The sequence below is a fragment of the Artemia sp. Qi Xiang Cuo genome, chromosome 15 (genome assembly GCF_049724085.1).
Source record: "Artemia sp. Qi Xiang Cuo chromosome 15, ASM4972408v1, whole genome shotgun sequence".
Classification (NCBI taxonomy): Eukaryota; Metazoa; Arthropoda; class Branchiopoda; order Anostraca; family Artemiidae; genus Artemia; species Artemia sp. Qi Xiang Cuo.
In genome coordinates, this window is record NC_142808.1 from 52,517,418 (window position 1) to 52,539,335 (window position 21,918).

At 33.1% G+C, this 21,918-nt stretch overlaps 1 protein-coding gene across 1 annotated transcript; it reads right to left on the reverse strand.

Moving 5' to 3' along the window:
- Nucleotides 1-26: 26 nt before the first annotated feature.
- LOC148943843 (uncharacterized) lies at nt 27-19,836 on the reverse strand. Its single transcript, XM_089101257.1, has 4 exons — nt 19,644-19,836; nt 3,647-3,817; nt 2,468-2,605; nt 27-1,281 (listed from the first exon to the last, which is right to left on the reverse strand). The coding sequence occupies exons 1-4, from the start codon at nt 19,834-19,836 to the stop codon at nt 152-154; spliced, it is 1,632 nt and encodes a 543-aa protein (XP_088957383.1). The 3' UTR covers nt 27-151.
- Between the last annotated feature and the right edge of the window lie 2,082 nt (nt 19,837-21,918).

A 21,918-nucleotide genomic window follows, 5' to 3' on the forward strand; every position in this document is an offset into this window, starting at 1 on the left:
GAGAAGAATTTTTTACATGCGTCGCACTGAAATGGTTTTTCACCTCTATGCACTCTTTGGTGTTTAATCAAACTGCCAGATTCAGAAAAGCATTTATTACATACATAACATTTAAACGGTTTTTAACCGGTATGCACTCTCTGGTGTTTAATCAAACTGCCAGATTCAGAAAAGCATTTATTACATACATTACATTTAAACGGTTTTTACCGGTATGCACTCTCTGGTGTCTAATGAAACTGCCAGAATCAGAAAAGCATTTATTACATACATTACATTTAAACGGTTTTTCACCTGTATGCACTGTCTGGTGCCTATTTAAATGGGAAAACTGAGAAAAATATTTGTTACATACATCACATTGAAAGTGTTTTTCACCTGTGTGCGTACTCTGGTGTTTAATCAAATTGCCAGATGAAGCAAAGCATTTATTACATACATTACATTTAAACGGTTTTTCACCTGTATGCACTCTCTGGTGCGTATTTAAATGGGAAAACTGAGAAAAATATTTTTTACATACATCACATTGAAAGTGTTTTTCACCTGTGTGCGTACTCTGGTGTTGAATCAAATTGCCAGATGAAGAAAAGCATTTATTACACGCATCACATTTAAACGGTTTTTCACCTGTATGCACTCTCTGGTGCAGATTTAATTTACTTGGTGAAGAAAAGCATTTGTTACAGACGTCGCACTTATATAATTTTTTTCCTGCATGTATTCTTGGAAATTTTTCTAATTTTCTATGTTTTTTACCGTAGAAGTGGCTATTCAGATACGTTTTCTGTTTATCTAAGCCTTTTGCTTCAGAATACGATTCGATTGAACTTGAGCAGGCGCTTGAAAACAGATTCTGAGAAGCCCCTAGCGATGCATTCCCCTGTAGGTCTAATTCAGACAAGTTTGGGGAAATGTGACCTTTTATAATCAGGTGTTGTTTCATGTCACCAATATATTCACATAAACAAATGGGGCATTTTCTTGTTTCTCCCATTTTGTGTTCCAAAAAATGAGCAACATAGTCTCTGTACTCATGAACTACTGCAGGGCAGACATTACACTCTATAGGGGAAAGTTTTTCACACCCAGTGTCAAAATGAAGATCTAATATCAAAAATGATTTCTCCGTTTTACCACAGGAGTCGCAGCGCCAGATGCCAGCAGTTAATTCTTGTATAACCTCATCTTTCAGCCTTTCCACGACAACGATTAGTTTTGGACCTGAGATTTCTGATTGAATTGGACCATCAAAAGTGCCCACAGTAGAACTCGTAATCTCTAAAGAGAAAAAAATTAAAGGTAGCATAACAATTATAAATAAAAAGTGAGCTTTTCAAAAGTATTACATGATTAGGGTGTAGATTGTTTGCCCTATTTGTTAAATTTTAAGCTATCAGATAAAATGCAGATATATGGGATTCTAAACTAAAAGGAAACAAAGATAGTTCTTACTAGTGTTATTTCATAGAATTCAAATATCAAAAAAATCACAACCGAGTGGTGCTGAAACAGATTTTAACTGTTTTTTTTTTTTGTTTTTTTTTAAAGCAGAAATTTTCCATTAACATTATGGTCCATAAAACATTACATTCAAAAGAAACAAAACCAACAATTTTCAAATTTTTAATTAAAAAAAAACCTTTTAAAATACCTACTATTTAAAGGTATTTTTAATAAGAGTGTATTGGATGGGCAATAAATCTATACCTGAATGAGAATGTAACTTATTTCTTCTTAAACATAAAAGATTAATTAAGTATAATTTAGAGTAAATTAAATTGAATTTTTTTTCTTCACATATATTATTTTTTTGTCTTTTAATACTTTTAAGAATCTAATATTTTAATTGTATACCCTCATACAGTCCTCAAACACTACCCCAAGATGTACTTGTTCCTTGTCTATACATAAAAACTTTGCTACGTCTGCTGTTTTTTCTCTAGTTTGTGAACTTTGCTGTTTAATTGCTATTTTGATTACTGCTTTTAAAAAAATCTTTTACTGATGAACCCTGTGCAGTTTGGTTTTTTAAAGGGACCTTGCACAAGAATGTTATTCGAATAGGTGGGGTCATATTTTGTGAATAGGTCTCTAACTCTTTATACCTTTGAAATAAGAGGTAAAATAGAATATAAGGTTTAGTTATCTATACAAGTAGTTGAACTAATGAATAGAACTCCATTAACCATTTTTTAACCTTATAAAAAAAAAGGTCTTGATCTAACTAAATGTCATAATGAGATTATAGGGATACAAAATTGTTAAACTAATTAGCTCTAGCGCTGCAAAAAAGACCTTGACTTAACTTAAAATCACAATGGAGTTAGAGATTAAATATTAAAAATTTAAATAGTAAAATTATTGAAATTTTGGTTTCTTTTTTTATTTTGCTTTTTTCAAGGCTTGGGAATTAGTTTATACAAAAAATTGTTAGACTAATTAACAATGCATGTTCAAAACATACCTTCGTCGTTGATACCTCTTTCCTGGAAACCAGAGGGGGAGGCGGAAAAACTGGAAAGATTTCCATGAGGTAGTTGATGTTCCGGAGAGTAATCTGAATCAGGTGGTTCGATTTCACTTGTTAATTTATCTACAACATCTACAACAAGATATAAATAAAAAAAAATGTCAAAATTCAAATTCTTGTAATGAAAAAAAAACAAATACTCGGAATATATTCAAGTTCATATACACTTTAACTAATGAACAGATAAATAGCCGACACTCTGAGTTTATAGATTCATAATGAAATAAATCGATGGTTGTATAAATATTGTTAAATCTAAAATTTACTTTTAACCTAATACAGATAAGTTCCTTTTAAGCTGATCAATAGTTCTTGATGAGCAGGTCGAAGTATAAGAGATCACTTTTTTTCGTTCACAAATTCATTAATGTCAAACACTATTTAAAATTTTTGTGGCACAGCTTAGAAAAAAAAACTGGCTCAACTTTTAAGACTGGGGATGGTAGCATAAGTAACAACTTGCTGATTGGCATCCTTTGCTAGATGGTATATATACTTCCGACACGTTTGAAGGAGAAAAATAAGTTTCATATTTACTAAATTAAAGAACGTGGAAGCGAGAATATATCGTTTGAGCGTGATCATCTTAATTGTTGAGGGGTTACAAAATTAGTTCAGATTGATCATCAAAATTATTAATCAACAATCGGTTCTTAGACGACTATCTTCTCCTGGGATGAGAAGTTATGTTCTTCAACGGACTTATGTACCTTTCTTTCACCTTTAATAAAACCTGAGGTAGTAGAAGCCCCCCTAATCTTAATAGAATGCAATACCAGAATCAAACTTCACTTTCTTCTTTATTAGTGACATTTAATTGAGAAAAAAGTTCTTCTACAGATCAACATAAAAAAATTTGACCTACTTCCGAACATGAGTTATATATTTTTGTTTAATCTAAACTCCTATTGTTTTTTTCAAACAAAACTTTATTTGATTTTGCATAAACCGAATGTTAGATATGTACCTTCATAATCAAAACATATGTGTCAAAATTCCTGGATGCCAGTGTCAATTTTACATGGTCAGTTTCTAGTCTACTTGCCTTTGCTTTTTCTCAACGAAAAATTATTTGATGCGTTGGATGCTAAAAAAAAAAAGTTGGAAATGTACTTTCATTGTCCAGACATGGGGCTCCCGATTCCTGGGTGTAAGCTTCAAGTTTACATGATCCTGAAATGCCAGGAAGAGATTTCAGAGGAGCATCTTCATGTTTAGGGGACAACGAATATGCTGGAATATCAAATAGCTCCTTACATTCATTTGGTGAAGCGTTTTCATCTTCTAGAACAAAATACAAATGAAAAGTAATACAAAAAATAATATAAAAAGTAATAAAAAATACAAATAAAAAATAATACACAGTCAACAGTAAAACTTACAAAACCAAATGTGGCTACTTTTCTTTTTATCATATATTAGTCCGGAGCAGAGACAATTCTTGCTGAAATGCTTTTTTTGGGAGGGAGGGGAGTAAAACAAAGTAATCTATCCGCTGGATGGTCATTTTCACCAACTGAACTAAGTGACATTGCTTCTTTTTTTTACCGACTGGAACTAACTTCCTTTCCATTCTTTTACAACATCTAATTTCAATCTGCCCCAATAACTAATAATAAAATCATTGCAATAAAGTAAACCATTACGTTGTAAAAACAAACGCAAAGCTAAACAGCATTACATTGTAATCCAATGGCAGATAGATCAAACAGTTAGTGGTAACGAACTGTAAGTAAGGAGCGACCCGGCTCAATAGTAACCGTAAGTCTAAAAAACAGAATTTTGATACCAATCGATACATCAAAAAAATTAGATGTTAATGCTGATTTTAAATATACAAGTTTCATCAAGTTTAGTTCCACCCATCAAAACTTAAGCGCCTTAGAAAATTTGCCTGATTTTCGAAAAAACCGGGAAACACCCCCTAAAAGCTATAGAAACCTAATGAAAATTCCGCCATCAGATTCAGCTTATCAGAGAACTGTAATGTAGAAGTTTCAAGCTCCTGCCTGCAAAAATGTTGAATTTTGTATTTTCTGTATGAAGAAAGATCACGGATGTGTGTTTATTTTTTTTTCCCCCAGGGGTGATCGTATCGACACAGTGGTCCTAGAATATCGTGAGAGGGTTAAATCAAATGGAAATTAAAAGTTCTATTGTCCTTTTTAAGTGACCAAAAAAATGGAGGGCAACTAGGCCCCCTCCCACGCTCATTTTTTCCCTAAGTCACCTGATCAAAATTTTGAGATAGCCGTTTTGTTCAGCAGGTTCGAAAAAATATAATAACAATGTCTTTTAGGATGACTTAATCCCCTAAAATCCTCGGGAGGAGGGCTGATACTTATGAACTATACCCAATGTTTACATATAGTATTGGTTATTGAGAAGTACACAGACGTTTTCAGGGGGGATTTTTTCTGTTAGTGGGGGGGGGGGGTCGGGGGTTACTCGGGAGTATCTTTCCATGGAGGAAGTTTTCATGGGGGGAGGTACATTACTATGAAGGGGGTGGTGGATTTCCCATCATTATTTAAAAAACGATCAGAAATTAAATGAAAAAAAACAACAAGTTTTTCAACTGAAAGCAAGGAGCAACGTCAAAACTTAAAACGAACAGAAATTATTACGCATATGATTGAGTTCACCCCCTAGTCAATACCTTGCTCTTTATCACAATGATTTTTTAGTGCTAAGGAAAAAAAAAAGATCTTTAGTGCTAAGGGGTCATTTTTAAAGAATTGAAACAAAATTCAAACTTTGAGCGAGGAATTGACAAGGAGGTGAGCCCCCTAATATACGTATTAAAAATATGTGAATATAGAATCTCGTTACGTAAGTTAAATATATTTATTCTAATAAAAACGTTCGTGAATAAAATTAAACAACTTTTGAGAAAGCCATTTAACCAAATAAAAGTAAAATTAATATGCAAATTTTGTTTTAATTGGAATTTTCCTTGCTAAGTTAGCAATGCAAAGCTGTTATTTCTGGAGCCATTGGAGGCTATTCGTTTTTTCTTTTTTTTTTACAGCCTCTAGCAGAGGCTAGGCCTATTTCAGTAAAAGTGGTGGCGTAATTTTTTCTAAATCCTGGGGGAGGGGCCAAAGTTATATCCAATTTTCCCAAATAAAGTGAAAATATATGTTCAAAACGTACCTTCATCGTTGCTACCTCTTTCCTGGGAGCCAGAGGGGGATGCGGAAAAACTGGAAAGATTTCAAAGAGGTAGTTGATGTTCCGGAGAGCAATCTGAGTTGGGTGTTTCGATTTCACTTGTTAATGTACCTTCAACATCTGCAACAAAATATAAATAAAAAGAAATGTCGAAATTCAAACTCTTGGGGATCAAATACTCAAATACTCGGGAAACAAATAAATAGCCGACACTCTGACTTTACAGATTCATATTAAAAATGATCGATGGTTGTATATATATTGATTATAACTAAAAATTTACTTTTAATCTAATACATATAATTTCCATTTAATCTTACCAATTGTTAATGAAAATAAATTGTAATCAAAATAGATCACTTTTTTTTCGTTCATATATTGATGATTTTCATAAACTAATTAAAGTTTTGGTGGTACAACTTTGAAAAAAAAATATCACATTAAAAATAGTCGAATATTTATGTTTTTTCTCTATTTTGTTAAATTTTATTTTTAATTCCAAAAGGTAAATGTCACGCGTAAGTACAAAATTAGTACAGTAGTATAAATTATTCATATAAATATCTTACCATAGTTATGCCATAGGAATGACATATGATTGGATGATATACAGACTTATCTATCAACAAATGAAATGACATCATTTTTATACAATTCTAAAAAGGGCTTATTTTAGATTTGCCTCCCAATCACTCTGACTATCTGTGTTGGTTTTTTCTTCAATTAGACATGTCTTGATGGCTTTAAAATTCACGATTTAAATCAATGAAGGGCTTGAAACGTATTGTGTGGCATCTGTAACTCTAATTGAATCAGGCGACGTGTATTTTGCCTGTTATTTATCCAAGCTTAATCAAATTCTTTTAACATATTTTTTCCAGCTGGAACCAATTTTTTTATAGAAAATTGTTTCCAAAAGTTGTTAGCAATAGATTCTACATGACAAGTAAAGGGAAAGGGGGGGGGGAGGCAGCAGGAGTCTATGGTACCGAAAAAAGGGGAGGCCCACGAGTTGTTTTATAAAATTTTTTTCCAAAAAAAAAAGATTTTTTTAAAATTCTATTCATAATCTGAGTTATTATAAAAACCACAAATATTAACATAAAGAGATACAAAACTCAAACTTGACTGTCTTATTTCTTAGTGACGTTCAATAAGAATCATAACATGCCTCTAATTTGAAATTGAGAAAAAAATTTGTTATACATATAAATATAAAAAAAATTTGACCTACTTCAAAATATTAATTACGCATTCTTTTTAGTATAAAGTCATAGTTTTTTGTCCTAGTTTTTTTGTTTTTTTCAAAAAAAAAATTATTTTATTTTGAATAAACCAAATTTTAGAGATGTACCTTCATCATCAAAACATATGTGTCCAAATTCCTGGATGCCAGGTTCAATATCCCTTTGTCAGATTCAAATCTACTTACACTTGCTTTTTATTAACAAAATATTATTTGATGTATTTTATGCTAAAAAAAAAAAAAAAAATGTTAGAAATGTACATTCGTTGACAAGATATGGGGTTACAGAGTAAGCTTTGTCAGCTTCAAGTTGACATTATCCTGACATGCAATAAAGAGTATTCATAGTAGCATTTTAATGTTTAGGGGACAACGAATATGCTGGAATATCAAAGAGCTCCTCACATTCAGTTTGTTAACAATCTTCATTTTACTAAACAAAATACAACCAGCAAATATAGAACCACACATTCAAGCTTACATTCAAGCTTACAAAATAACAAAAAAAAATGTTGCGACTTTTATATTTATCATACATTAGTCAGGAGCAGAAGCAAAACTACTTGAAATGCTTCTTTTTTGGAAGGAGGGGAGTAAGACAAAGTATTATATCCGCTGGATGGTCATTTTCACCGACTGAATTGAGGGATATTACTTTCTTTTTTTTTACCGACTGGAAATAATTTCATTTCAAATCTCTTACGTCATCCAATTTAAATCTGCTCAGATAACTAATAATAAAATCATGCCGATAAAGTAATTCTTTTAGTTGTAAAAACAAACGTAATGCTCCACAGCATTATATTGTCATCCAATAGCATGTAGTTTAGCTTCCAAGAACGATACTTCGTCATAACTGGAAAATAAAGTGCTTGATTCATCCCCTTCCATCACTACTTTAGTACATGAGGACATACGTGCTTTTCATTTCATTCATGTGCTTAAAAAACCATGAAAAAACAACCCCAGAAAAAAGATCAACGTAATTATATGAAAAATCATTGTAAAGAATTTTTGTACAATTCACTACTTATTCTTTGACATTTATTTGACTTATTCATTGAAGGAACTTTTTATAGCCAAGCCAGACTTACGGTTCTTCTTTTTAATGCGCCCTTAGTGACTACTCTTTTTTTCTTTTCTTTTTTTTCCGCCTATAGAAAATCTGGGAATTATTTTATCACAATCATTTTCTTCTGTGTTTAACCCTCTAGGAGCGGCCCACAACGTTTTCCCAACAAACTATAAAATAAACGTAAAAACTAATATAAGTTATATGTTGTGCATTCAATTAAATATACATAAATCAATATTTACTTATTAGTACTACATGGTAGAGAATGTACTGAAAAAACTGTTCAGTGTCGTGTTTGTATTTATTGTGAATTTTATCTAAGAGATGTTAAATGATTTTGGAAGAAACTAAAATTCAGCTGGAGGGGGGAGGGTAAACGGGTGTAGCGAGGCTCCTTACTAGGTATAAAAGGTCCGGTGCACCCCTACCCAATCTAAAATAGAGCACTTGACTAAAAACCTCCTCTCAAACTTAAATTTTATTTGTACCTTGCCTCTAATATAAGTTTTAAAATAGTTTTTTCAATTCATAGAACATATTTTTTTTTACCAGGACCAGTATATACACAAGGTTGTAGGTTTGACAAATAAGTATATAAAAACGTCTCTTTTTCCCCCCGGTTCAAGCTCTCTTCTTGTTGTGAGTGTTTATCTTATAATGATTGATCATCATTGGAGTTGATTTTATTATTGAAATTCAAGTTGCTGTATTTTTTCCGTAATTCATTTGGTGCCTTTTGAGGTTTTTGTGTACAAGATTTATTCTTATAGTTTAATATTGTGTTATGATACTTATTGATTTCCTATGATTGCATAAAACATGATAACATTTACTGATTAAAATATTGGTTTTTTTCATTTAATCTCAAATTAAACAAAGTAAGAAAATAACCTAATTAATGCACTAATTCATGACATTCAAATAACAGAGACATAAGAAGTACCCAAATTGCTCAAGGAAGAAATCCGTATTATCACACTTAAATTTTACAGGTATTTTTTGATTGGTGGGTCATTTTATATCTTTCTTTAAATTTTACACATAACTCAATTCTTACACTATGTTGATTTAAATCCGCGAAGCTGTTAAAAAATTTTTTTTGGGGGGGGAGTTGGAAATACCCACACGCCGCACCACTGGTCTATAATTTCTTAACGACGGTGAAAAATAACTACGCTGGTACGTAAACTAAATTTCCTTGTGTCTCATACTAGCTTCCGCTTTCAAGGTAAACTTAATTTGTATATTATTGTGACTGCATACAGGAAGGAGTAATTCTTCAGCCCAGGAATTGGTTTTATCCCCAAAATTAAAAAATACGACTAAGAAATTAAGTTTTTATTATTTTCTGTGCCACAATTGATCATCTTTTCTCTCCTCCGCTGTTGGGAGTTAGACCCAAGTATATATGCAGTAGCATGTTCTTTTATTTACTTTTCACTAAGGTAAACTTTACAAGCAGAAGAAGAAAAAAAGAAAATTGTTTGCTAATGTAAATCAGCTTTCCTTTTATTATGCTGCAAAAAAAACTTCGTTGCACATCTTACCAATTTTTACAGTAGATGCATCAGGAATGGTGATGAGTTCAGTCGTGTTTGGAATTTGAGGGATTTCCAGTGTAGAATCTCTAAAAAAAGTTTATTTCCCTTACGAAACGTGTAACAGCAATTGTATATGGGGGTACTCACTAGTGTTATAGAGCAGAGTGGAAGGAAAAAGTTCCTAGAGAGACACAGGCTGTAATGACACCTTTCAAGACGTGCAAAAATACTTTTATATTAATACAATTGACAGCTTAGGCTCAACTCCATAAGCAGTAAAGAGCATTAGGAATGTGATAATTTTATGTCTTCAAATACTTTAAAACAAGAAGGTTCCAAGATTAAAAACTGTGTTTCTGATCAAACTGTATGCCCAGCAACATGTTTGTTGCTGGGTTGAATTGCTTTATTAAAACACTTAAAAAACAAATACGTTTTCCAATTCCTATTGCAACTAAATTCTAGAGTAAAAGTACAGAGTAACTTTAGAATTATACGTTTGAGGTATAGGCTTGAGAATGTCAGTAAAGGATTTCGACTCTTATTGAGAGAAGGGCACCAAGTGCTGAAAGCTGCGTTGTGACCAAGAAGGCTCCAAGATTGCACACAGCCTCCATTCATACTGGAGGTCACAGGGACTTCTTCTGGCCGGTTCTAAGCCAGCTTAATCGCTTAGACTTGAGATGTGTTGGTCCCGGTCCTGCGCTAGTATCTAAGACCAATACTTTTCCTGAGACCAAAAGAATTTCTAAATCATTAAATTTCTTTAATGATTTAAAGATTATGAAAATTGGAACTTGGAATTTTATATCCTTAATAAATAACTATCGTAACGACATTTTGACAGACGAATTCAGAAAATAAAAACTGGACTTGTTAGGAGTTTCAGAAACTCATATCCTAGGGGTAGGAACCATGGAAGTAAGTGATATACAATTTATTTAATCAGGCAGGAAGGATGGGATACATAGACAGGGAGTAGGTCGCATGATGAATAAGGAAGCTGCTAAGTCTCGGTTAGACTGACTTGACTTAAACCTCTTGCTCGGCAGCGTCGACAGCGTAGAGGGAACCAGACGTCAGCACCGTCAGTCGTCTCCAGAGTGGCCTGTTTTGTGTCAGAGTAGAAGCTTCACAGGGACCAATGCCCCACGCCGTGAGTTAAGCGTGGATGATATCCACCCTTCTCATTAGTGGTCTACATCTGGGGTGCTTACAGCCATTCGCTGTTGGATCGAAATCAAATATAACTTGAGAAGGTGTTTAAGCGGGTAGGCGAAGCAGATGATCATACCAACACAGTGAGGGGGACTCGCTGCGTTCAGAGAGGGGTGGTTTAGACTAGGAAAGGTTTTAATAGTTGAATGATAATTGTTCATTTCATTACTAAAAAGTTAAGAATACCATTTTCCGTTGTATCAGTTGTATAGCCTATGCCCCTGTATAACGGACTGACAGAACTACTAGTAACTCGGAAGAATTTTACTAACAGTTTAGAGGAGCAAATTGACAGAGTCCCAGATAAAAATATGGTGTCTTTACTCGGAGATTTTCAAACCCTATTTAATAAAACTATGCATTAGTCTTATCCAAGCATCGGTAAATTTAGTGCAGGATATCAAAACACCAATGATAAGATATTGCTGCAATTTTGTAGGCACAGCAATCTAGCAACAACCAATACAGCGTTTGGTCATAAACATAGCCATAAGTTAACATGGTATTCATGTGATGGCAAGACATAAAACTTTATTAATCATTTTATTGCAAACTAAAGACTGGTAGGATCAATACAAGATAGTAGGGTTAATAGTAGTGCTGTTATTGACGTCAAAAGTAAAAATCCCAATTTAGTAGTGTCACGAGTAAATTTGAGGCTGAAACTTTGGACAAGTAGTTATCGACCGGGAAATTATAATTCTGGTGTACTTCAGGAAGAGAATTTGAGAAAAACGTTCCAGGAACAGTTGAATACTAAATTGAAGAGTTTGAAATTTGACAATGAAAAAAATGGATGGAATACCTTTAGGAAAAGAATTTGTGAAGTTGCTGATGGTGTCTTAGGGAAGAAAGTCAGGAACGCAACTATGAATATTAGTAAAAAAGCTTAGTGTTTAATAGACGAGAAGAGGCTTGTAAAAGAATTATGTGAGTCATAGATCATATAAAAATAAGAAGACTGTAAAAAAAGCAGGAAAATCATTAAAATATGAATTGAGAAGGTATGAAATGGAGGCCAAGGATAAAAGTGGCAAGAATCTGGAAGCTACAGATAGATGGCATAAAAGCAAATTATTGTATTGCCATGTTAATAAATTGGGAAGTCATTCTAGACATATCCAATTTAAAAATAGGAACGGTGCCACAAGAAGTGAGAACGAAAAAAGATGAAGGTATTGATATAACATTAAGCAGCGATGGGTAGAATATTTTAATAAATTTCTAAACCGAGGTAGATTAGCAGGAAAAGATAAAGAGAAAAATAAAAAAGTTGGTGATACTTTTCATGTGATGGACGATTTTTTGGTGTGAAGGATTGAAAAATACCTAGGCCCCGAGTACTGAGGACTCGGTAAATGAGTTTCAAATACAGTGGCTCTGAAGTTGGAAAAAAAATTACTGAAGATTATGAAAGTGATTTTGGAAAAAAGAAGAAGTAGCTAGCAATTTTATGAGAACCCTAATTAAACCGCTGCATAAGCAAGGTGATAATATTGAGTGTGATAATTATTGAGGCAGTGGCCTGGTCTCTGCAAATAGTAAATTACTAAGTAATGTTAATATTTTGAGACTTAGAGATGCTGTAAGCATAGTCATTAAAGAAGAAACGTATGGTTTTAGAAAGGATAGAATGTGTGTGTCATCAAAATTTTCACTCTTAGGTTAATAACTGAGAAGTACCTGTTTTATCAAACAACTTTTCTCCTCTGTGTTGATGATTAAGAGCAAACGTTCGATTCTGTTGATAGAACAGCTGTGTCAAAGGCCTGAACCTTATACGGTAGACAACTCACACACATTAAAGTCATTATTGCTATGTACAAGAATAACAGAGCTGCAGCTGAGGTAAGAAATGAGGTTAGCAGCTGATTTTAAATTCAATAAGAAGTAAAGTAGAGCTCTGATCCATCACCTTTGAATTTGATCATTTTGATGGACTTTGTGATGAGTAGCGCAGAAAAGGCAATTAATTAACAAGAAATCAAATGAAGGGAAAACTTTCCTGGACTAACATCATATGACGAATAAAGCATCCTAGAAGAAAAAAAGCAAAATGAATTGATTTCCAGAGTAAGTACTAAGATTACTCTTATCATTTCGCTCTGGGCTGGACCATCTTTTCTTTGTAATTTCCATTCTAACCCATACTGAAGGGCGTCTGTGTGTATCTCCACAATAACATACTATTGTAACTAAATCCCTACTGATTATTCAGGTCTTATTAATTTGGTCAGTTTGTACACAAGTTTGATCACTACTTGAGTCAATTACCATTTTGGCAAATTTCCTGATTCCGTGATCATCTATGTTGTATTATTTTAAAAACTCATCAATATTTTTTGTGCTATTGACTATATAGCTCAACTTGTTCTTTAACGGGCTACTTTTTCATCTCTATTGAAAAAATTTAGGGGAAAAAGCTCTAAGTAATCACATTTTAACAGATGATAGAATTCTGAACTTGAATATCATGTATTTCATATTTTAAACAACATATCTTAGTTCCTTATTTCGTTTTATGGGCTAGTCCACCTTCTCCCCTTACCAACAAAGTTGCATTTTTTTTCGATATTATGATTTAATGTTTAATATTTCTTGATTCTCTCATCAGTTAATGAGTCGTTGCTTGCATTATATTTATTGTAAGTAAATGTTGCTGCCTCTAGGATTGTCTCTTTGCACTCATGTCCATCAACTGTTTTCTATTTGTTTTTTTCTTTTTGTTCCCGGACTACTTTTTCTTTCACTATTTATGTTCTAACGTCCTCCTGTTTTTATTTCAAGAAATAGAGCATTTGCGCAAGATCTAATTCGGTAAAAATTTAAGTCATCATTAATTCTACGACCAATACTATATTTCTTAGGGTTATATTGGATAACAATACTATATAGGAAGAAAAGAATAGCCAGTTTGTCCCGATCTTAGAAACGCAGAAACAATTTTAATAATCAGTGACCCACGAACTAAAGCCAACCTACTAAATCGGCAGTTTTCCACAGTTTTCACAACAGAGACGGACAAAGATGGAAAGTTAAGAGTAATGTCAACCACTAGTTGTAGGTAAGTTTGAAGACAAAGGACTGACAAAACAAATGGTATACAAAAAAAAAAACAATCTAAATCCTCACAAATCAGAAGGTCCAGATTGCCTATATCCTAGAGTTCCGTGCTGAAAGAGATGATAAAAAAAATTGCAACGCCATTGCAGCAAATTTTTGTCAAGTTGCTGCAAACAGGAAATCTGCCTGATACATGGAAGCAAGCAGCAGTGATACTCCTTTTCAAAAAAGAAAGCAAATCCGATCAAAATATTTGCATACCTATCAGCGTAACCTGTATCAAATGCGCAACACTAGAATCTTTACTCCACGATAATATACTACATAACCTACTTAAAAGAAGCTTCATTTCACCTACAGAGTTTGGATTTCTTAAGAAAAGATCAGGAGAAAGCCAGCTACTTGTTGCTACAAACGCCTGGAGAAAAATATGGATAATGGGATACACGTAGATATTTAATATTTAGATCTCAGAAAAACCTTTGATAAAGTCTTACAAAGTCAACTTCTTTAAAAAATGCAGTCTATTGGAGTTCGTGATTCTAATCTAAAGTGGGTTCTCAACTTCCAGAGGGGATGATCTACACAAGCGAGACTGAAGGGATACCTTAGCAGCAACGAGACATAAGTCACAAGTGAAGATGTTTAAAGTAGTGTTCTCAAGCCTTCACTATTCAATATTTACATAAATGATTTACCAAATAATATATATTCAGAGATACTGCTTTATATAGATGACACGAAAATCTTTCACACAATAATAAGTTTTGAAGATGCAGAAATACTACAGCAACACTTAAACAAAATAGCGCAATGAATAAAAAAAAGGAACATGGATGTGAATACGGAAAAAAGTAGTCACATTTAGCTAGGCCCAAAACATATTTCTCAGCACTTCTGCTTTGAAGGGCAACAGATACCTATACAAGAAGAAGCGCTAGATTTGCGAGTGACAATAGACAATGATATGACTTTCACCAAGCACTACAAATCAATCATCTCTAAGCCACCGCAAGTCTTTGGACTTATTCAAAGAAATTTCTCTCTTACTGACTCAACACTGTTTTCTATACTCTTCAAATTGTTAGTGAGACTAATGATCAAATATGTTCTTACAACAACCAGACAGTTTTTTCAAAAAGACAGCAATGCAATAGAAAAATCCAAAGGAGGGCTACTTAATTCGTTCCATTACTTAGAGACTTGTCATACCAAGACTATTTGAAAAAACTGTTGCTCCCAAGCCTCTCATACTACTTTTTAAGAGATCTTAGTGAAGTATACACAATATGTAACGTATACTATGATAAAATCCCTCCAGAAGAGGTAATAACATCCAAGAATAATGATCTGAGAGGTTTCGAGTTTAAGCAAATTAATGAACGTATCAGACGAGACGTTGGTAGATGGCTATTCAGCAGCTGCATTGTCTCTGAGAGGAACACACTACCAATAGACACTGTCAACTCAGATTCAGTGAATGCTTTAAAGAAAAAGATTGACAATCATTATAGTGATAAAGCATTTGCTTATTTAATTTTTTGTAGATAGAGGCACAAGCTTGTTTTTCCATTATATTATTATTATTATTAGATTGTTATACTTGAAAAATTGCAACTGTCTGTAATCATAATTTGTATATCTTCCCCCTTCCAAATTTACCTTTGCAAGGATACCACTTAGTGCTAATTCTACCAACCTGGGAGTAAAATTTCCAAATGAAATGCCATATTTCTACCCTGTATATTTGTTCCTGTATCTGTAAGTGGGCCTGGAATTTATCTGAGTTGCTACTATCTCCATCAGTTGTTCCTACAGGAGGATATACTACTATGACTGATACCTAACACTTTTTGTCATAAAATGAGCACCTAGAATTCTATAATTAATACCTTTCAAGTCTTAAAAATACTTAGCAGCTTCTTTATTCATCTGGAGTTTTACTCCCTGCATATCCACCTTATTCTTCCTGCTTTAATAAAAAGATTCTATATAAACTAATTTCATCTTTCTTAAGCCTTGGATAAGTTTTTGAAACTCCTAATAAGTCCAGTCCAAAATGGCTAAATTTTTCAGTCAAAATCGTTCACAATAGTCATTTTTAATTAGCCTAACATTCCAAGATAAAACTTTCCTATTTTTTAAATCAATTAAAGTATTGTGGCCTAAACAAGACCAAATGTACCAAAACCAGTAAACAACGTTCCATGTCATATACCAGATCATTTCAGCCCCCCCTCTTATTATAGATGGAATAATTTTTGACCCTTCTAAGTTTTAAAATTGGTCTAGGCTTTTAGTTGGTAAAACTTGTTTATTATTTTATTCCATGAGAAGACTTCATCTCCTATGCTGTTAGCATCTATTTGGGTGCCATAAGCAATAGAATATGTTAGCAGGCTACTTCAGATTATTGAGTAGTGAATATTTAAGATCAACAAAATGGGAGAAAAAAAAATATTGGCCAGGGCTAAGCCAATTTTCAATTAAAAAAAAGAGAATAGTGCCTTAAAGTGGCTATTTTTATTTGCAAGAATAAAATTGCTGAGACTAAGGTAAGAAGTCAGTCTAGAAGTTGGCTCAGTGTGGAATCAGGTGTTGAGCATAGTTTTGTCCTTTACCTGTTTTTATTGATTATTTGGATTTAGTTTACCATAAAGATCATTGCAAGTCTATCGGGAAGAATGGAATCAAATATGAAGTAAGATATTTCCTCAGTTCAATTATGCATTTGATTTAAAAGTTCTAGATAAAATGTTGATAAAATGAATTTCAGTATTTTTTAAAGAAATTTTAAGACTTACAAATCCTAGATTGATAGACAATTGAGACAGACAAACCTTCCGGATCAGAACATTTATATTAAAAGAAAATTCATTATTTAAGAATCAAACTTGTCTAAAGAATCAAAATTTCATCCTGAATCCAAATATGACATTTGTTTCCATTGTAAATCATTTAAATACCGGAAACAATAGCCCATATTATATATTCCCTATGCATTTATTGATTCTCAATCATGTCATTATTGATCCAATTTAGCTTTAAACTACTTTTAACACCATTGACATTAACACAGGTATATATAAGCCATATCTAAGATAAGAGAATAGGGTATTGTCTTTAAGGGTCAATGAAAAGCTTAAAATTTAATTTGTGACAAAAAAAGAGTCAAATGTGGATTCAATATAAAATTTTGCTTCCAGAGACAAGTTTATTTCTTACCTAACTAAATATTTTATTAATTCAAACAATTACCAAATTTTATGCTGAATTTAAGGAGGTCTTTAAAATTCATTTTCTCGACAAATTTGAAGACACTCTAGCTTTAAGGTGCCTAAGTGGTTTCAACCTCAGTCCTTTATGCTTTTTGGTAAATTCAGGGGCAGTTTATATTACTGACCTGCAAAGTGAGGTGATAATACTAATCCATGTCATACTTTTTATACTCTTTCCTAATAAAATAATAGCTTTACTGGGATATTCAAACTCAAGCCTTTTAAAGACCCTGAAATATGGCATGATTTTTCCTTATATTAGATACAACTTACATACCCATTCTAGCATAATTCCCTTTTTAAACTAGTTTTACTGTTCATTTAATCAGCTCTGAAAAAATTGAGAAATACATGGAAAATATTTTATTCAGTCTATATATAGGCACAAGAAGGAGGGGGGCAGGGTCATGTAAAGTGGGCATCAGTTGCAAAGTTTTACCAACAATTATTGATGCATAATGTCATAAAAATATGTGGTTTTAAATTCTTCCATTTAGACAAGAAAAAAAACAAGAAAAAGATATCATCTTTGAGATAGATAATGGGTTTAAAATTTAATTTCTGAGAAAAGCAATTACTAGTCTAAGTAACTCTGAATAGGAACAACCAGCTTGTTTTAGGGAAGGTTAAGTTTTCAAGACTCTTGATCTGGTTATTCTCAGTAATCCTAACCTTTTTATTAAGAATGTAATAACCACACCCATTGGTAATAGCAACCATGTTGGAATTATTTCAGTTATGTTTGCCTACTAAACGACCCTCTTCCATGCAACAATATTATGTCAATTACAAACTAGTCTCCACAAGACTTGCCAGTATCAGCTGGGAAGAGCTTATAACCAATGATATTGATTAAACGTGGTCCAATGTGAAAACTATAATTTTGCATGATGCAAAGTTGTGCATCAGTAATTTTTGGGCTAAATAGGCCAAAAGTCTTCCTTTTTTAACTGCTGAAACATGTAAACTAATTAATAGAAAATATTGCCCAAGGAATCCTTTCAGGAAAAAGACAACTTCATTCAATTATCAACTTTCCAAAACTTTTTGTAGCCAGACAACTAACCATATCAAGCAGCTGAAGAGACAGTTTGATGAACAATTGGATTGGTATCTTAGTGATCTTGCTAAAATTTTTTGACTTTATGCCTCTCAAAATGCTGCAGCACACACATAGACCCTGATATGCTGCAATATCTACAAACATTTGCGGATCCTAATCATAAATCTACAAACACAAAGTGTCATTGTTATCTGCCTCCAAGTCACGGAGGACGTGCCCTCTATCGTGAGATTACCCCCCCCCCCTCCCACGGAACATACCCTCCTGTGTTCAATACATCGGTAACCAAGTGATAATTTTAGTTGAGTTTTTTTTTTATTTCTGTAGGGGGGCCAAATTTTTGTAATTGTTTTTTATGTACCAATCACTCAAGTTTATGCTTTGTAAAATTTAAGAACACACCAGTTTTTTTTGTTACTTTATAAATAACTTTGGGTTATATATTTGCAAATTAGGGGGGGGTAAGTATAGTGGGTCTACATGCACAATGTGTTTGGTACAATTATCCTGCATATTAAATAGACCAATAGAGAAGTTTATTTTAAATCCCAATATATTGTCGTGAAAAAATAAAAATATCATAAAATAAAGTCGAAAAAAAAAAAAAAATTTGTCATTAAAAATAACAAAAAACATACAAAAAAAACAATATTAACCTAATTATAGTACTTAATACTTAAAAAATTTGTAATTAAAAAAAAACACTTAAAACTTGGAAAATTACTTCTTTTTTTAACAAATTTCCAGATACCTCCCTATTCTTCTGTAATTTTTTTAGTGGCAATACCTAGAAGGAACTGTTTTCTAACTGCAAACTGTCCAAATACTTTACCTCCACCCCCTCATGTGCAAATATGTAGCCCAAATTATATATTTCCCATCTATTCAGTCAGTTGTCTTTGTCTTGTCTCATGCTAAGATGAGAGCAGCTAACAAAGAAGCCAATTTGTTTTTAAGTTTTACACATCATAAACTTGAGTGAGGGAGGCATAATTCATAAATACCAAAAGTCCTTCCCCATCCAGAAAAAAAAAATTCAAAAAAACGTCTCACATTTCAAAATCCTTATGTTCTGTGAGGTAAAATCATGCTTATATAACCCCTCCAAGTCTGGAGTGAATATTTTCCATGGGGGGTAGTGTCCGCGGGGGGGGGGGTGGTAAAATAGGTGCCAAGTTTAAGCGCTAGTCATAATATTATGTATCACATAAAATGGAACTAATTCTGATTAATTTTAAATTATTTCTAAAGGAAATTAAATCCCTCAAACTAAACCAATCTGCTGGTCAGGACAGTAGTCCTCCTTATATTGTTGAACAGTCTTGTGTCAACCTCTTTTATTACTGTTCAGATTATATTTAAAAGTTTCAAAACTACCTCTGTATCGGAAAACGTCACATATAATTACAATATTCAAGAAAGATAGAAATAACATTGTTGAAAATTTCTGACCTGTTAGAATGACACTATCAATTGCTGAGAAACATGAAAGAATAATTAGCTCTGTAGGTATTAGAGATCTGGCAGAAAATGATATCTTACATAGCTCACACCATGGCTCTCGTTCTGTAAGATCTGCTGATGTCACTCTCCTAGAATCATCGCCATAGCACCAAGTTACTTGATAAAGGGTGTCTACTGACATGATTCTGTTTAATTTTTCTAAAACTATTGACAAAGTTTGTCACCTGTGAAAGGCTATCAAATTATGTGTTGTCAGGCTTAAAGAGAAGTCCCTGCTCTGAATCCTTGATTTACCTTATATGCATTCTCAATGAGTTCAGTTATTTGATGACTCTGGCAGCTGTATTCTTTCTTTGTCTAAGCATGCTTTGAGTGGAGTTTCTCAGTGAAGCGCTTTGGGTCCTACACTTTTTAATATCTTCATCAATCATGTTCATTCCACTATTAGCAGTAAACTGATGATCTATGATGACGACATGCATTACATTGGAATAGTCTTATCCTGTGAAGATAATACTCTTAAGCAGAATAATTTTAAATAGCCTGATAAATGGGTGTGGATTTGCTTCTTAATTTTCTTGCTGTCACGTGCCATGTTATCCACTCTGGTAAAATGAACCAGTGTTACTCTGTTTTTTCTTAATTCTCATACTTTACTCAGTAAATACTGAGGAAGATATTGGAATCACTATTGATAATGAATTAAAATTCAGCAAAAATGCAAATAAGTCTGGTGGTTGTGAAAGGTGAACCATTGAGTATACTGTTCCTACTTGGTCCCTGAAGTCATCAGTATTCTGTATAAGGGATTTGTGTGCCGTAAGCTTGAAGTCGGACTGTCTAGCCTCTACTGATTTTAAAAAAGACGAAGTGTAGAAAAATGTGCAGAGACATACCAACAAAGTGAAGTCCAGCATGCATGAACTTTCTTACCCTGCAAATCTAGCAAAACTGAAACTCTTAACACTTGTATTCATGAGATAAATGGGTGATGCCATTTTTTAATCTATAAGTTACAACTTCAACGCGAGTTCCTCAGTTGAAACTTGTTAAGTAACATAACCAGAAGGTAAACTCAATTCGTTTCCTCAAGAATCATCAACAGTTGGGATAAACTTTCTGAAGAAACTGTTACTGCTGAAACTATGGACATATTTAAACGAAGACTGAACGCTGAGGGGTCCTCCCGGGCGTGCAAACTCAACTGGGAAGCTATGGATCCGCATAGTGAATCCTGCAAGAATCAATGCAACTTGGAAGCTATGGATCAGCATAGTAAATCTACTAAAGAATCCTGAAAACAACTCAAAGTGTCAACTCTGGAGCTCTACAAGGAGAAATCCTTAGATTGCTCCAAGCTGTAATTTAAGGTAGTCTATATTCAGAAAAAGCATAAAAAGGGCTTCAAGGTTCAAGTGGTACATTCATTTTATTTCTAGATTGGTGAAACAATCTGTCCCAAATGTACCCTCTTTCTTAAAACTGATTAAATGGTAAATAATTTTTTGTTTTGAAAATTCACGTATAGGCTCTATATAATCCATAGTAGTGCCAATATTTGTGTAGTCTTCAGATCTTCTTATATTGACTTAGGCTACTTGAAAATTTTTACCAAATTGTAGTATTGAGTTACAACTAAATTGAATATAGGCCAACCACTCAATGCCTTTTTTTATGCTCTACAAATATAATAGGCCTAATCATTTTTGTTGGAAATGAATTTTAGCCCCCTACCCCTATATATACAACTTCAGGCTATATATTTGCTTCTTAGGGGAGGGGGACAGTTTAAACTTAGGCCTATCTCTCATTTACGCCAGAAATTTCAAGGGTAAATGAATGTTATGGCCTATTGGAATTCAGGATGCAATGGTTATTCTAAATATATTTTTAACATAGATTACTTAGTTCTATGAAATACATCACATCACCTTTATTGACTTGGATAGTAGGCCTAATCCTATGCTCTCTCAGAAACAGGACTAATTTTCATGGAGGAGTATCTGGTGCTTTTTTTTGTACATAAGCCAAGCAATAATTAGGCCTATTTCTTTTGAATTACAAATTGAAAGTTTAGCAATTTGAGGAAGACAGTTTTTTCTATATCTGGACTTGCAGTTATGGAGTGCACCTTGATAAATTCAATTCAAAAAAAAAAAAAAATCAAATGTAATTGATAAAATCAGATGTATTTTAAGCTGGTATATTCATGGTTCTGAAAACTAAAGTCTAACTTAATTTTATGAAAATATGCAAAAATGTT

Coding starts and splice junctions, on each gene's coding strand:
- LOC148943843 (XM_089101257.1), bottom strand. CDS start 19,836: ATGTCAGTAGACACCCTTTATCAAGTAACTTGGTGCTATGGCGATGAT. Junction 3,818..19,643: donor TGATAGTGTCATTCTAACAG/GTCAGAAATTTT, acceptor ATTTTGTTCTAG/AAGATGAAAACGCTTCACCA. Junction 1,282..2,467: donor AAGAGGTATCAACGACGAAG/GTATGTTTTGAA, acceptor TTTTCTCTTTAG/AGATTACGAGTTCTACTGTG.